At 51.9% G+C, this 15,261-nt stretch overlaps 1 protein-coding gene across 1 annotated transcript in view; it reads right to left on the bottom strand.

Moving 5' to 3' along the window:
• Positions 1-581: 581 nt before the first annotated feature.
• LOC147114889 (uncharacterized) overlaps positions 582-15,261 on the bottom strand; it is a 90,996-nt gene continuing 76,316 nt past the window's right edge. The window contains exon 10 of the mRNA XM_085992119.1: positions 582-733. Within this exon, the coding sequence (XP_085848245.1) occupies positions 714-733 (20 nt within the window). The 3' untranslated portion in view covers positions 582-713. The remainder of the gene's footprint in view (positions 734-15,261) is intronic.

Genomic DNA, 15,261 nt, shown 5'->3' with positions numbered 1-15,261 from the left:
CTATTCCGGCACTGCGGCGCCCGCTGCGTTGCGGCAGGCTCGGGAAGTGCAGGCCTCCTCCTTCCGTTAAGGAGGAGCTGCCTGCACCCGGCCGCGGCCCGCGCAAATCTCTTCAAAAATGAGCCCGGCACCTCGGACAAGTGCCGGGCTTGCATCTGTTCCGGGGGGGGCGGGGGGGAGAAGTCCGGGGAGAGAGCTGCGGGCAGGCGGCCGGCGCAAACTCAATTTCTAGGCCAAAATGTTTTAATTAAAAAATGATTTATTTAAAAGTCCTCATTATCTTCATACAAAGTGTACAGTAGAGGGGTGATTTCACGATGCAATGGGGAGATGTGCTCACAGGAAGCATATCTCAGAAAATCACAGGGGAAGGGGGGCATGATCTCCTGAGGTGGACTCCTTGCAAGTGCCAGATCTCAGAATCACTGCTGTAGACTTTTAGTCCCAAGTTTAAGTTTTCCTGCTGACCCTTGCATCATTATAATTTAACTTATTTAGAACCGTCTACATTTACCAGAAAGAACATCAAGAGAGGAATATCACAAGAATCATTTCAGAACCTAATGATGTTTGGATTTCTTTTGCAAGTTTATTTATAAAGGTTCATTGAAAAGACTTGGCACATAAGTATTTCACCTCACTGGTCTGTATTTGATTTTCGATGCTTTGTAGATATATCATTGTCGTTGCTACCCATATAATGAGCAGATTTTTTATTTTCTTGTGTAGTTTTCTGGAAAAGAATTTATGAATATAATTTTAATGAACAGTACATTAGATAAACTGGTAGCTAACTGAAAAATGCATGACTGCAAGCTATATATTGGGTAATGGGTAGTCAGTTAATGAAAATATTCATTTAATGGTAACATTTGCTCAGACACCCATTCGTTCCACACATGTTAAAATGAAAAACAGCTTAGGTTGGAGTTAATGACCCAGATTTTGCAGTGGTGTTGATGGTGAACTACCAGCGTTCACTGTCATTACCCCTCTGAAACTGACCGTAACTTCAAGATTTAGCGCATGCGCAGATAAATGTGGAAATTCTGAAGTTGCGGTCGGTCATTCACTGCTCCGCCACAGGCTGTGCTGAGGAACTCCCCACAGCCGGCAATCAGTGAAATCAGTTGAAGTGACACAAACTTAAGCTTTTCTGATTTAATTACACTGTTACACACCCCATTGTTGGAATAGGTGTAACTGGGGTTTTAAGGGTGTATTGACTGCTGAACAACCATTATGGCCCTGAAAACAAATTTTATATTTGTGGAATGTCAAATTTCTCCATTGTGATAGAAAATTACTAGATTTTTAAAATAATTAAAAAAAAAATTTAAGTTTGTTTATGATATTTCAGCTTCTACCTTAACCTCATGTGTCCTGAAACTCTGCCTGCAGGACCTCAGCCCTTTTTCTTCCTATGTCATTGGTTCCCACATGGACCACGACTTCTGGCTGTTCCCCTTCCCCCCTCAAAATGTTCTGCACCCTCTCAGTGATGTCCAAAAGATTTGCATTAGGTGATAAGCGGCAGGGTGTTGGACACCAGGATGAAACATTAGAGAGGAGAAAAAAGGTCCACAGAGGACTGGGAGAGGAGTAAAGAACAGTTCAGAAATAGGAGGAATCAGACAGGGAGCAAATGCGAAGCAGTCTAAGATGGAGTGCATGTATGTAAATGCAAGGAGCATGGTAAATAAGGTTGGTGAGTTGCAGGCACAGGTCACCACATGGGACTATAATATAGTGGTATTACCAGAGACCTGCCTCAAAGAAGGGGAGGATTGGAAACTTAATATTCCTGGCAAAAGGTATTCAGGAAAGATAGGGAAGGAAAAAAAGGAGGGGGGCAGAAGTACTGATAAAATAAACTATTATAGCACTGGAGAGAGATGATGTAGTTGAAGGGCCAAAGACAGCGCCTATTTGGTTAACATTTGGTTAGTATTTTAACACTTGATTGTACCTTGTCCTTTTCCATAACTATTCTAAACCTGATGATATTGTGATCGTTGTTCCCCAAATGCTCTTCCACTGAAATATGCTCCACTTGTCCCACTTCATTCCCCAGAACTAGATCTAGCACTGCTTCTTTCCTCATTGGGCTGAAAACAAACTGATCAAGAAAGTGCTCTTGTACACATTTGAGAAATTCCTCCCCCTCTTTGCCCTTTACACTGTTACTTTCTCAGTCTATATTAGGATAACTGAAATCCCCCATTATCAATTAAGGAACAATAGAGGAACTATTACGCTACTGGGTGTATACTATAGGCCACCAAATAGTGGGAAGGTGATAGTGGCGGTGATTCGCAGGCAAAGTACAGAAAGATGCACGAACTACAGAGCAGTGATAATGGGGGACTTCAGTTATCCTAATATAGACAGGGATAGTAACAGCGTAAAGGGCAAAAGAGGGGAGGAATTCCTGAAATGTGTACAATAGAACTTTCTTGATCAGTGTGTTTCCAGCCCAGTGAGGAAGGAAGCAGTGCTGGATCTAATTCTGGGGAATGAAGTGGGAAAGGTGGAGCATGTTTAAGTGGGGGAGCATTTGGGGAACAGCGATCATAACATCATCAGGTTTATAATAGTTATGGAAAAGGACAAGGTACAATCAAGCGTAAAAATACTTAACTGGAGGAGGGCTAACTTCAGTGAGTTGAAAAGGGATCTGGCCCAGGTGGTTTGGAATCAAAAATTGGGAGGCAAAACACAATGAGAGGACTTCAAAGAGGAGATGGTTCAGGTACAGAGTAGACATGTTCCTATGAGGGGGAATGGAAGGGTAGCCAAAGCTAGAGCTCTCTGGCTGACTAAAAATATTGAGGTTTAAATGAGACAGAAAATGGTGTCTTATGACTATTGTCAGGTTCATAGTACAGTAGAGAACCAAGCTGAATACAGAAAGTACAGAGAAGGTCTAAAAAATGGAATAAGAGGGGCAAAGAGAGAGTATGAGAATAAATTAGCGGCTAATAAAATGGAACCCAAAAGTCTTTTATAAACACATAAATAGTATAAGGTTAGTTAAAGGAAGGGTGTGGCCAATTAGGCACCAAAAAAGAGATCTTCTTGTGGAGGCAGAGGGCAAGGCTGAGATATTAAATGAGTACTTTGCATCTGTCTCCACTAGAGAAGAGAATGTTACCAATGTATCAGTAAAGGAGGAGGCAGTAACGATATTGGATAGAATAAAAATAGACAAAGAGAAGGTACTTAAAAGTTTGGCAGTCCTCAAAATAGAAAGGTCACCTGGTCTGGATGGGATGTATCCTAGGGGGCTGAGGGAAGTAAGGGTGGAAATTGCAGACGCTTTGGCCACAATCTTCTAAACCTCCTTAGATATGGGGGTGGTGCCAGAGGACTGGAGGATTGCAAATGTTGCACCCCTGTTTAAAATCAGGGAGAGGGATAAATCTACAGGTCAGTTAGCCTAACATCAGTGGTGGAAAGACTTTTAGAGAAAAAAATTGGCTAAGGGACAGAAAGCAGAGAGTAGTGGTGAACGGTTGTTTTTCAGAATGGAGGGAAGTATACAGTTGTTCCCCAGGGGGCGGTATTAGGACCACTGCTCTTTTTGATATATATTAATGACCTGGACTTGGGTAGACAAGGCATAATTTCAAAGTTTGCAGATGATACGAAACTCAGAAATGAGTAAACACTGAAGAGGATAGTAACAGACTTCAGGAGGACGTAGACAGACTGCTAAAATGGGCAGACACAAGGCAGATGAAATTTAACGCAGAGAAGTGCGAAGTGATACATTTTGATAGGAAGAATGAGGAGAGGCAATATGAACTAAATTGTCCAATTTTAAAGGGGGTGCAGGAACAGAGAGATCTGGGGGTGTATGTACACAAAGCTTTGAATATGGCAGGCCAAGTTGAGAAGGCTATTGAAAAAGCATATGGGATGTTTGGCGTTATTAATAAAGAAACAGAGTACAAAAACAAGGAAGTTATGCTAAATCTTTATAAAACACTGGTTAGGCCTCAGCTGGAGTATTGTGTTCAATTCTAGGCACCACACTTTAGGAAGGATGTCAAGGCTTTGGTGAGGATTGTAGGGAGTTTGCAAAATTCCCCCACCTCGCCTGCTTTCCGAATCAAACAAAGTTGGCCACTTTTTAAACATACAAAATGGAGTTCTGGAACACGTGACCAGAAAGCTGCTGGAAGCGAGTCATTTTTCTCCCCAGCAACAAGACTGGAGACAGGGCCTGGAATTCCACAGTCCCGATGTGGATTCCAGGCCAGACATGGAATTGAATATGTAATAGCAAGTCGCCAGTAGGCCGGTAAGAACAATGAACCTGGTTGCAATGCAATCAGGGTTAAGCTAGTTAAAACCATCATCGGGCCCATCCTAACAGATCCAATCATATCAGAAACCGTTTTAGAGGACTAGGCACCAGAGACACCATTGTGTGACTGAAACCAAAAACAATGAGGGCCGGTGATAAGGCCGTTAGTGGGAAATCGGCCGTTTTGCAGCCATTTACAGTTAACGAAGTAACCTGGGACACCTCTCGATCTGGGGGAGGCAAGGCAGATCGAGAGAGTATAACTGTTTTTAGTAAGCAGACAGAAAGAGCAGTTCGAGACACTTCGACTTGGAACACACTTCGGGAGAGACAGCTTCTATACTTCACTTCGATATCATCCTGGGACTTCGCTGCAAAAGGGAAACTTCAAGGACTCTACTGGGAGAAGCAGTCTCCAAGACGGGGAAGGCTATGCGCAGCAGGCCCATGCTTCGGTAAGCAGGCGAAGCTCCTGGTCCGTACTGCCTCCCGATTTAAACCTGACTGTTCCCCCCCCCCCGACCCCCCGTGCACACCACCTCAGGCAGGGATTCAGAGTGGAACCAGGAAGACACGGGACGGAGTGCACCATCCCGGTACGGACCGGAGCCCAGAGCGGGCCTCGCTAAACGGCGCAGCCCGACCCAGGAGGGAAGCCTTTTCGCCCAGCCAAGGAGGAAGATCCACTACCTGACTGACGGGAGAGTGTGTGGCCAGTGCACACTGAACTTTACCAGGCCAGACCAACTAAAGCTGCAGTCCCAGGACAACCTAAAGGCCTTTGTTCCAATGCGTTGGGTGAGCATGAGAGTCTGACCCCCCTTTAGTTCGACCTAGGTTAGGGATAGTGTAGGAGGTGGGGATAAGGCTAAGGGGAGTGTTAATGTGTGATACCCCTCGATGTGTCGTACTCCTTCCCGCACTCGCGTGCCCTCTGTTTTGAATATATATTCCTTTTTTTTTCTTTTTAAAGTGTATAGAGCTGTAGCCTTGGTTTAGTATCATTGAACCAATTAATTTCTCTGCTTGCTTGTTTTGTTTTATTTTTCTCTCAATAAAACCGTTATTATTTTAACCTTTCACCTGCTTGTCTGTCTCGAGCTTGTTATTCTGCGCATCAGCTGCCTGGTAGGATCCCAGTGTCAGAACTAAGTGGGAGTGTGGGGACGCCTCGAAAACGTCCACTGGGTCAGGCCCGGGCCAAACCGACCACCCAACCAACAACCCCTACAAAATGGCGACCGCCGCAGGACACTGGGCGCAGGCATCTGGTGTTGTAGATGGCGAGTCGAATGAGACAAGCTTGATGGACGAGAGAATCTCGGACTATGTGTTCAGGAAGGTGAATCTCACTAAGAAGTGGATCACCGCTCTGCTGAAGGCTGGCCATCCGGTGGACGCCGCAGCTCAGTGGACGCAGGGGAGGGAACACAAGAAATCTCTTGAAAAGGCTGTGTGGCTGTGCTGCTACAAAAAGCAGGTACAGCTCCTGGATGGGCTCGTCGCAGCCCAGGCAGCCAGGTTAAAGGAGCTGGAACTGGAAGTCCAGGAGAAGGCTCAGGCAGGAGAGAAGTTAGTTGTGGTGCTGCAGGCTCTCGCACAGGAGAGGGTGCAGCTCTTAGGGGATTATAATTCCCAGTTGGAATACCTGCGGTGTCAAGTCACCGAGGCCAAGGGGAATGAGTTTAGGCTGCGGGACAAAAGTGCCCGCTTGGTAAAGGAAGTAAAAGAACAGGAGGAGAAAGTCAGGGAAGTGAAGGCAGCCTATAAGCTGGCCAGTGAACAGGGGTTCGGGGAAGCTGACCACAGCCCCTGTCAGGAGAAGATAGAGAGTCTTAGCCGAGCCCTCTGGAAGGCCAAGGGCATGGTATGCCTGATGAATCCGAAGGTGGGTCAGGCGGATTTTCTGGGGAACGAGGGTAGGACCATTTCACCATCCCAAGTGGTACCTAGGGAAGCAATAGAGGAAAGAGAGGAAACCGCGCGTCCACCACCCACTACTCCGAGTTTCGGGGAAGTGTGGCACCAAGGGGAGGTGAAGGCGGAGGTGGTCCAAGCCCCGGCTAGGACGGGAGCGGGGCCCATGTGCCCGGCCCGGCAGCTGAGGTTAGGTCCGCCCGCCGAAGGGGAAAGGGAAGGGCCTCTCCAGAACCAGTTTGTGGTCCCTTTTAATACCCAACAGCTTAGGAGTATGGTGAGCCATATTCCAAAGCTCTCCCAGAAGGGAGATCCCTCGGTTCATTTTAGGGAGGTAGAGCAGGCAGCCAGCGTCAACGACTGTGATGACGCTGAGCAGGCCAAAATGCTGCTATTTTCCCTAGAAAGCAGCCTCCTCCAGTCCCTCTCTGACGGGATAAAAGAGGTCAGAGTGGGTACGAGGAGCTCAAGGACGCAGTCTTAGAGGCATTGGGCATGGATGAGGGTAGTCCGTTCTCCTGTGTGGAGAAAACGGTCCAATTGGTGGAAGAGATGCCGCAAGCTTTCGCGGACCGGCTGTGGCCGGTGTACCGGAGAGCTTGCCCAGGGACACCCAACCGGGCGTTCCTGAACGGAGATCTCCTGACCCATTGGCTCCTTTGCTTGGTGGCAGACAGCCTGCCGCAAGTTAGAGCAAAAGCGGAAGTTTGGTTCGACCCCAAGGACCCCGGGGCCACAGAAGCCGGGGTGATCCGGCAGCTCACCCTAGCCTACAAGAACGGTCGGGCAGCCGAAGCGCTCCCAGCGAAAGGGAAGCTGCATGAGGCAAAACCCGGGCCGGGTAGGAAGGAGTGGCGCCAGGAAGGGACTACCCCAACACACCCCAAACTTAACTGTTACGGGTGTGGTAAAGATGGCCACTGGCGGAAGGAGTGTAGAAACCCTTGGAAAGAGACCAGGGGGAAGGTGCCCACTGCCCCAGCCCAACCGGCGAGGGCAGGGCCCAGCCAGGTCGAGATAATACTGGACGCCGTACGGTCCGTATTGTCTGGCCAGGGGAAGGTAGCAATGGCCACTGGCACTCTTACTCCGGCAGCCCCAGCCAATTCCCAACCCTGACTAGCAAGAACGCAACCGGTCCACCTGTGCTCTGTCCGCTATGACGAGTGGGGGAGACCCCTCGTGGAGATGGAGGTGGAGAGGCTGAAGGGGACCTATCTGCTGGATACGGGAGCATCAAGCACCGTAATCTATGCAGATAACCCCGCCGCCTCGCCCCTCTCCAGCGGGGTCCCCTACAGTCTATCGGGATTTACAGGGAAGGAACAGGCTGGGTCGGTGTCCATCCCGCTTTCCATCAAGTTGGGACCACTCCACACCACATGGAAGTGCATCCTGATGAGGTGGGAGGTGGAAGGTGAAAGGGGAGTCCTGGGGGCCGACTTCATTGTAGGTCACGGGATTCTGGTGGATCTAAGGAACCACTGCTTGTGGGGAGCAGGTGGAATAAAGGATGGTGAGGTAGTAGTGATCCCGGGAAAGGAAGGGAAGGGGACTCTCTGCACCATGAAGCCAAAGGGAGGCTACGACCTCGGGCTTATGGTCAGTGGTGTCCCCGAGGAGTTTCGGGCATTCGTGAAGGCGCACCTGGCCACGTTTGCCACTCACCAGCACGACTGCGGTAGGGTCACGGGGTTTGAGGTCACGGTAGACGGGGATCCCATGGCCAGACCACAGAAACAGTATAATTTCCCAAGGGAAGCTGAGCCAGACATGGAAGCAGCCATGTCCTCCCTGGTGCAGCAGGGAGTTGAGACCTATAGCAACCCACCTGAACTCTCCATTGTGGCCGGTGAGGAAACCGGACGGTGCCTGGAGAGCCACGGTGGACTATTGGGTCCTCAATAGTAACATTACTGCCTGCGCCCCCACCGTGGCAGCAGTCGCTGACCTAATTGGGAGTATCCCAGCATCCGCGACCACGTTCACGGTACTGGATATTTCAAACGGGTTTTGGTCCATCCCTGTACGGAGGGAGGACCAGTACAAGTTTGCCTTTACGTTTAGGGGCAACAGTACACTTGGAACTGCTTGCCACAGGGCTTTCACAACAGCCCCAGCATCTTCCATCAGTGCATGGCAGGTAGCATCAAGGAGTTTAGCCAGCCCAGACAACTAGTCCAATATGTGTACTCCTCTTCACCGATTCAAAGGAAGAGCATGGCCCACTATTGGCTGAGTTGCTGGAGCTGTTAGGGCAGAAGGGGTTTAAAGTTAACCCCAAGAAAGCGTAGATCGGCTGGCAGGAGGTAAAATTCCTGGGCCTGACCGTGCGCGCTGGAGAAAGGGCCATAGATAAGGGCAGGAGGGAGGCGGTGCAAGAGCTACCGATCCCAAAAACAGTATCGGGTGTGAGGTCGTTTCTAGGACTGACCGGTTACTGTCGAAATTTTATTGAGGACTATGCAGCCTCGGCAGCTCCTCTGCTCTGACTCCTGCACAAGGGAGTGGAGTGGCGTTGGGATGAGGAGCGCCAGGCAGCGTTTGTCGGGCTCAAAGAGAATCTGCAGACCGCACCAGCCCTGGGAGCCATAGATGAGGGAAAGGAGTTTTTTCTGGAGGTAGCAGTCAGCGGGGACAGCCTGAGCTCAGTGCTGCTTCAAGAGCGGCACGGCCGGCTGCGGCCCATGGTATACTCCTCCAGGGTGCTCACTGATGTTGAGAGGAGCTACTCCAATTGCGAGAGGCATCTGTTAGCCACGCATTGGGCTGTGAAGAGGTCCCTAATCTTCACAGGCACCTCTTCCATCACCCTCCTCATGCATCACATGCCGACTCAGATGCTACTGGATGGGAGAATTAAGGATGGGACAGTGAGCAGTGCCCGCATTGCTCGCTGGACCTTGCTCCTCTCCCAGATGGATCTGAGGGTGAAGGGTCTCTGCGAGCCAAAGCTCGCGGCCAATTTGGTCTACCCGGGAACAGCCCATCGGTGTTCCGTAGAAGGGGTTTGGGAGGTGAACATAGGTTTACGGGCCGGGATACATCCCACAGGCCGCGAAATCTATGTTGATGGTTCCAGCACGGTGTCCGCTGGCAAGCGTCTCACGGGATGTGGGATTTATGACCCTACGGCAAGCATTGCCCTGGCAATGAAACTCCCCAGCACCATGAGTGCCCAGCAGGCTGAACTGTCCGCGGTGCTGTATGTCGTTACACACCCCGAAATCTTCCCTACCCCCTACACGATTTGCTCGGACAGCATGTTCACGTGTAACTCGTGTACGGAATATTTGGCCATCTGGTCCCGCCGCGGATACACCTCCGCTGACGGGAGACCCCTCACAGTGAAGCCCTTGCTGGAAAAGATTCTGGCAGCCGTGGGGGAGGAAGGGGACGTGTTCATCCATAAGGTGAAAGCTCATTCCTCCACAGAACCCCGTGGTCAGGGTAACCAGCAGGCTGACCTGCTTGCCAAGGAGGGTGCCCGCACCGGCACTTTCTGGGATCCATTCAGGTCCGGACCTGTGGCAGCGGTCAGAGGTAGGGACGGGACACAAAGGAGGGTAGGGGCAGCATTAGCCCTGGACCTTAAGTCCGTCCAGGCTCAGGACCCGGCCCTGAAGGCTGTCCTCAGCGCAGTCATTGAGGGCAGGAGGGTAGAGGGGCCATATGGGACAGCGACCCTCTCCGTTAAAGAGGGCATGCTGTTCAGGGGGGAGCAGTGGATTGTGCCGCAACAGCACCGGAGGGAGTTCCTGCAACTGGCCCATGAGGGACCGGGAGGGGGACACCCCGGGCCCGAGGCCACCTGGCAGCGGGTGGAACAGGCGGGATGGTGGCCGGGACTCAGGGAGGACGTCCGCGAGTTCTGTGCAGACTGTCTCGTGTGCGCTGCAAACAACCCTGACCCCCGGAAAAGGAAGGTGCCCATCGGACACATCAGGCGGGTAGAGGGACCATGGCAGTCGATCCAGGTCGACTACATTGGGCCCCTGCCCACCGCCCAGGGAGGCTTTAAGTACTGCCTAGTCCTGGTGGATGTGTTCACCAAGTGGGTGGAAGCCTTCCCCTGAAGAAATGCCACGGCTCTGGGAACTGCAAGGATCCTAGTCCGAGAGGTGTTCTCGGGGTGGGGACTACCACAGTATGTGGAGTCCGACCAGGGGAGTCACTTCACCGGACAGGTGATGCAGACGGCCCTTATGCTGTTGGGCATTGAGGGAAAGTGGCATGTAGCTCACAATCCACAGTCATCCGGGATTGTGGAGCGCATGAACCGGACCCTCAAGGAACGGTTGAGAAAGGAGACGGTGGACTCGCCCCGCAAATGGGCCGAGATCCTGCCGTTAGTGTTGATGGGGATCCGGGCCAGCCAGTCAAAAAGCACGGGGTACTCCCCGTACGAGCTGATGACAGGCAGGGTCATGCGGACCCCCACCCATGTGTTAGCGCCGCTGCTTATGGAGGGGCAACTCCGGGAGGTGAATCGGGACAAGTTCGCCCGAACCCTCTATGAGCACCTGAAGCAGGTCCATGGGCAGGCAGCGGGGAACATGGGGAGGCAGCATCAGAGTAACCGATTGCTGCTGGAACCGAAAGGGCACCAAGAATGGGAATTGGGAGACCAGGTCATGGTCAGGAATTATGCCAGAGTAGGAAGCTTGGAGCCTTTGTACATGGGGCCCTTTAGTGTGGTAGACAAAGCCAGCCCCATGGTGTACGCCGTGAAAATGCCCCGGCGTACAAAGTGGTTTCATATCAACCAGTGCAAGCTGTTTAAGCCAAGCAGGGCTGGACAGCTGGCTGGTCAGGGGTTGGGGAATAGAAATCCCCAGCCCGATATGGGAACCAGGTCACAGACCGCAGCAGGTCTGGTGACGTGTCTGAATGGAGGAGCCACCGGCGAGTGGGGCGTTCCTCCACTTCTGTGGGATGTGGCTGAGGGGGAGGAACCCGAGAGCGGCGTCTCCAGCCTCAGCTCGGGTATAGAGGGGGAGGAGCCCGAGGGCAGCGCCTCCGCTCTCAGTTCAGATGAGGAGGGGGGGGGAGACCGAGGAGAGTAGCCCCGCCCCTAGCTCAGGTGTAGGGAAGGAGGGACCTGAGGTCAGGAACCCCGCCCCGGACCCCGTCATGGGAACAGGGGGCGGAGACCTGCGGGTCGCAGCAGTAGGCTGCAGCGGGACGTTTGTCCCAACGGTAGGAGGGGGGATGGATGCAAGGGAGCGGCGGCCCGAGTCAGGGGACCACCGGCCAGGAAAGCTCCACCCGCCCTCAGGAGGTCTTCCCGCATACCCCAGCCCAAGAAGACGTGGTCACCCGTCTTCCATTTGCCCAGAGCCGTCCCGAGGATTAGGAAAGCTGAGGACAGGGGTCCCCAGCGGCCGGCCACAGACCGCGAAGGGGCCATAGGTAGGGACACCGCGGGCCCGCCGGAAGCAATGGCAAGCCGGGGCCCTACCAGGGACTGACTTAGCCGTCCGGAGACGGGCGGCGGATGTATATAGTGTATTATAAGTTAAGTTAGGTTTATAAGTTTAGTGCTTAAGTAAGTCTTGTTGCTCACAGTGTATGTGTTTGGGTTCGAGGTCGAGGGACCCAACCACCGCTTAACCCAGGCCAGAGCATCTCCGGAGAGACCTGGCTGCATGTTCCTTTTTGTTTTACAGAGAGGCGTTCGCGCATGGCAGCTGGCCATCCTGCTCGCCCTAATCGAGGGGAGCAGAGGACTCCGGGGAGACGTAGAAGACTCCCACATTTTTGGGTGCTCCGGACCGGGTGCAGTAGTCACTGCAGGGAGCTGTGAGAGAGACTCCGAGGGACCCGCCACCTACACCCACCAGGGGCGCTGGCCCGGATGGGTCGGGTCCAATTCCACCCGGTATTCTGACCAGCCCGATTTCACCTACGGCGAGGCATCCCTAGTGTGTCCCACAGTGGAAATAGTGGCTGCGCGTGTGGGAGTCATCGTTGGCAAGAAGGTCTGCCTGACCTGCACCGGAAGGATCCCGGCCGCACGATGGTGGTGGATCCGCAAGTTAAAGAATGACTTAAAAGACGCTTCATCCACGTGGGTGTGAATGGACAATGACACCCACCGAACTGTCACTGCTACGGCAGAAAGGACAAGTGTCTGTTGGGACACATGGTGGGAATCCGAGCAAGGGATTTATGTGTGCATGTGGGGATCGAAGGAGGCCTGCCCCGCAGGAATCTCAGTTGTCTTCTCTGCCGCCTGGCAGGACCAGAGAAAGGGGATAAGGTGGGGCTCTCACATACGTTCATGCGTGGTTTTTCAAGGGGCAGCCCCAGTTAAAGCCACGGAACTGGTGGCGCGCACCCACAAGCCGTTACCCACCAATCCACCTAATAGGACACCCCGGGAAAGGTGCCCTACCACCACTAAGGGACCTGGGAATGGACTGGTACTAGTGCCTACCGATCAGGTGCTGTACCAGGGGGTACACTACGCGGTGGCCTCGGTGATCTTAAATCTCACCGAGGTACGTCTACCCGAGTGGTACCCCAAGGAAACAGAACAGTTATACCAGGCCCTCTTAAAGGACATGTTCAGGAGGTTTTACGAATTTGATTTTTCTAGTGGGGATAGGACTGAACTCTACACTACACCACGCGAGTTTTTGGGCGACACGGGGAGACAGAGAAGTGGTATTTTGGGTGATACTTTCACCGCATTTAATACTGGGACTTCTGTCATCAACTCTTTAGATGACATTGAGTTACAGACCCAGATAAATGAGCTGAAAACACAGCTAAAGGGGATTCTCATGGATGAGAACAAAGTAATGAGCTCGGAGTTGCATGAGGACCAGGCTATGACGGTCCATTTAAAGGAAATCATAGCAGAGTTGGAGAAGCATGCGAAAACGGTAAATGCTCTCATACGGGAGGACAGGAATGTGCCTGACCAAGCAGCGCAGAGCGCGGTGTGTGTACTGTACGGGGCATGGTTACTGGGCGAGGGCTGCAGTAATCTGGAGGACCTGAAACAGGGTTTGGTCCCCTCCTGGATCAGTAACAAACACCTCGCCGCCCTCCACCCGTATGAGAACGCATTGAGCCCGTGCCAACTCCGGCTAGCCTCCGAGGCTTATCCAGTTCCCGTGGACTGTGGTCGGTCTAACCACACAGTCATGGGGGTGGTTGTTAGGATGCCGGTCATGGGTAGGACAGCCCGACCCGCACCGGTGTACAGGGTGGAGAATATTGGAGTGATCCAAGGGGGTGCGCACGTTCGTTTCGCCACAGTCCCGCCTTACGTCATCAAGTGGGAGCACGAAATGACAGGCACGGAACTTTCAGGGTGCCGGAGCTGGGGAGCACACATAATCCTGTGTCCCCAGCACTTGAATGCCTTTTTAAGACCGCAGTGTGGGTTCAGAGCTGCTGGCGCGAATCCTATAAATTGCACCATGGAGGCGATGGCACAAGGCCACGTTCCCCCCCAGGTGGCATATATAGGTGGGACCTACTGTGTCACCACCGGCGCGTCCCACTACCGGCACAGACAGCACAGCTGGTGTGCGGTGAGTGATAGCAGTTTCTGTTTCAAACCCGAGGCAGAAGTTCAAGTGGCCCAGGAACGAATTGTCCCCATCCCGGAGCCCTCCACCGTTCACCTCACTGTTAAAGAGAATGTAACCAACTTGTTGCAGTATGTAGCACACTTCGGCTACGAGATTCCCCCTCTCTCTGAACACCTCGCAAAGCTACTGAAGGCCGTAGTGGTTTCCCAAAAACACTTTTACACCCTAGAGCAAAAGACGATAGATATAGGGTCCAAGATTTTGGATATAGTGGTTCCACCGTGGTGGGACATTTTTGAGAGTATAGAGGTCCCCTCGTGGATCCGTCTGGCCTCCCACATCCTGGTGGTGTGTCAGATAGGGATCGTACTGTACCTAGTCTGCATGCAGTGTAGAGGGAGGGGTCGGTTGACACAGTTCCGCAACCAAAGAACTTGGCAGGAACACTACGTGGGAATCAATGGGGATTCGTCTGCGTAAACCCTCCCAAGGGACTCTCTGTACTATGAGAATTCTTGCAGCGCGGTTGTTAATAAAGATTGTGAATGATGAATGTACCGAACTGAGCAGGGACGTCGGAGCCCCTCCATGTTTGGATGTAAGTAATGTAATGTACTTGGTTGATTTTTCCTTTTCTAGCTGCTTGTGTACACCACGGTCTCGCGTTATGGGAAGTGCGATGTATCGCGAGTACCTGTAGAGGGGAGAGATTAATCTAAGGGGAAGGTCGACTAAGGAGGGCCAGAATTATGATACGTAATGGAATTTTCAAGAAAAATTATTATGTATCACAGGGGGGTGTAGGGAGTTTGCAAAATTCCCCCACCTCGCCTGCTTTCCGAATCAAACAAAGTTGGCCACTTTTTAAACGTACAAAATGGAGTTCTGGGACACGTGACCAGAAAGCTGCTGGAAGCGAGTCATTTTTCTCCCCAGCAACAAGACTGGAGGCAGGGCCTGGAATTCCACAGTCCCTATGTGGATTCCAGGCCAGACATGGAATTGAATATGTAATAGCAAGTCGCCAGTAGGCCGGTAAGAACAATGAACCTGGTTGCACTGCAATCAGGGTTAAGCTAGTTAAAACCATCATCGGGCCCATCCTAACAGATCCAATCATATCAGAAACCATTTTAGAGGACTAGGCACCGGAGACACCATTGTGTGACTGAAACCAAAAACAATGAGGGCCGGTGATAAGGCCGTTAGTGGGAAATCGGCCGTTTTGCAGCCATTTACAGTTAACGAAGTAACCTGGGACACCTCTCGATCTGGGGGAGGCAAGGCAGATCGAGAGAGTATAACTGTTTTTAGTAAGCAGACAGAAAGAGCAGTTCGAGACACTTCAACTTGGAACACACTTCGGGAGAGACAGCTTCTACACTTCACTTCGATTTCATCCTGGGACTTCGCTGCAAAAGGGAAACTTCAAGGGCTCTACTGGGAGAAGCAGTCTCCAAGACGGGGAAGGCTATGCGCAGCAGG

This window comes from Somniosus microcephalus, chromosome 7 (genome assembly GCF_052327205.1).
Source record: "Somniosus microcephalus isolate GS21.2 chromosome 7, FLI_Smic_1.0, whole genome shotgun sequence".
Classification (NCBI taxonomy): domain Eukaryota; kingdom Metazoa; phylum Chordata; class Chondrichthyes; order Squaliformes; family Somniosidae; genus Somniosus; species Somniosus microcephalus.
Note: the sequence above shows the minus strand (reverse complement) of the source record. Positions and strands in the feature narration are given on the sequence as shown.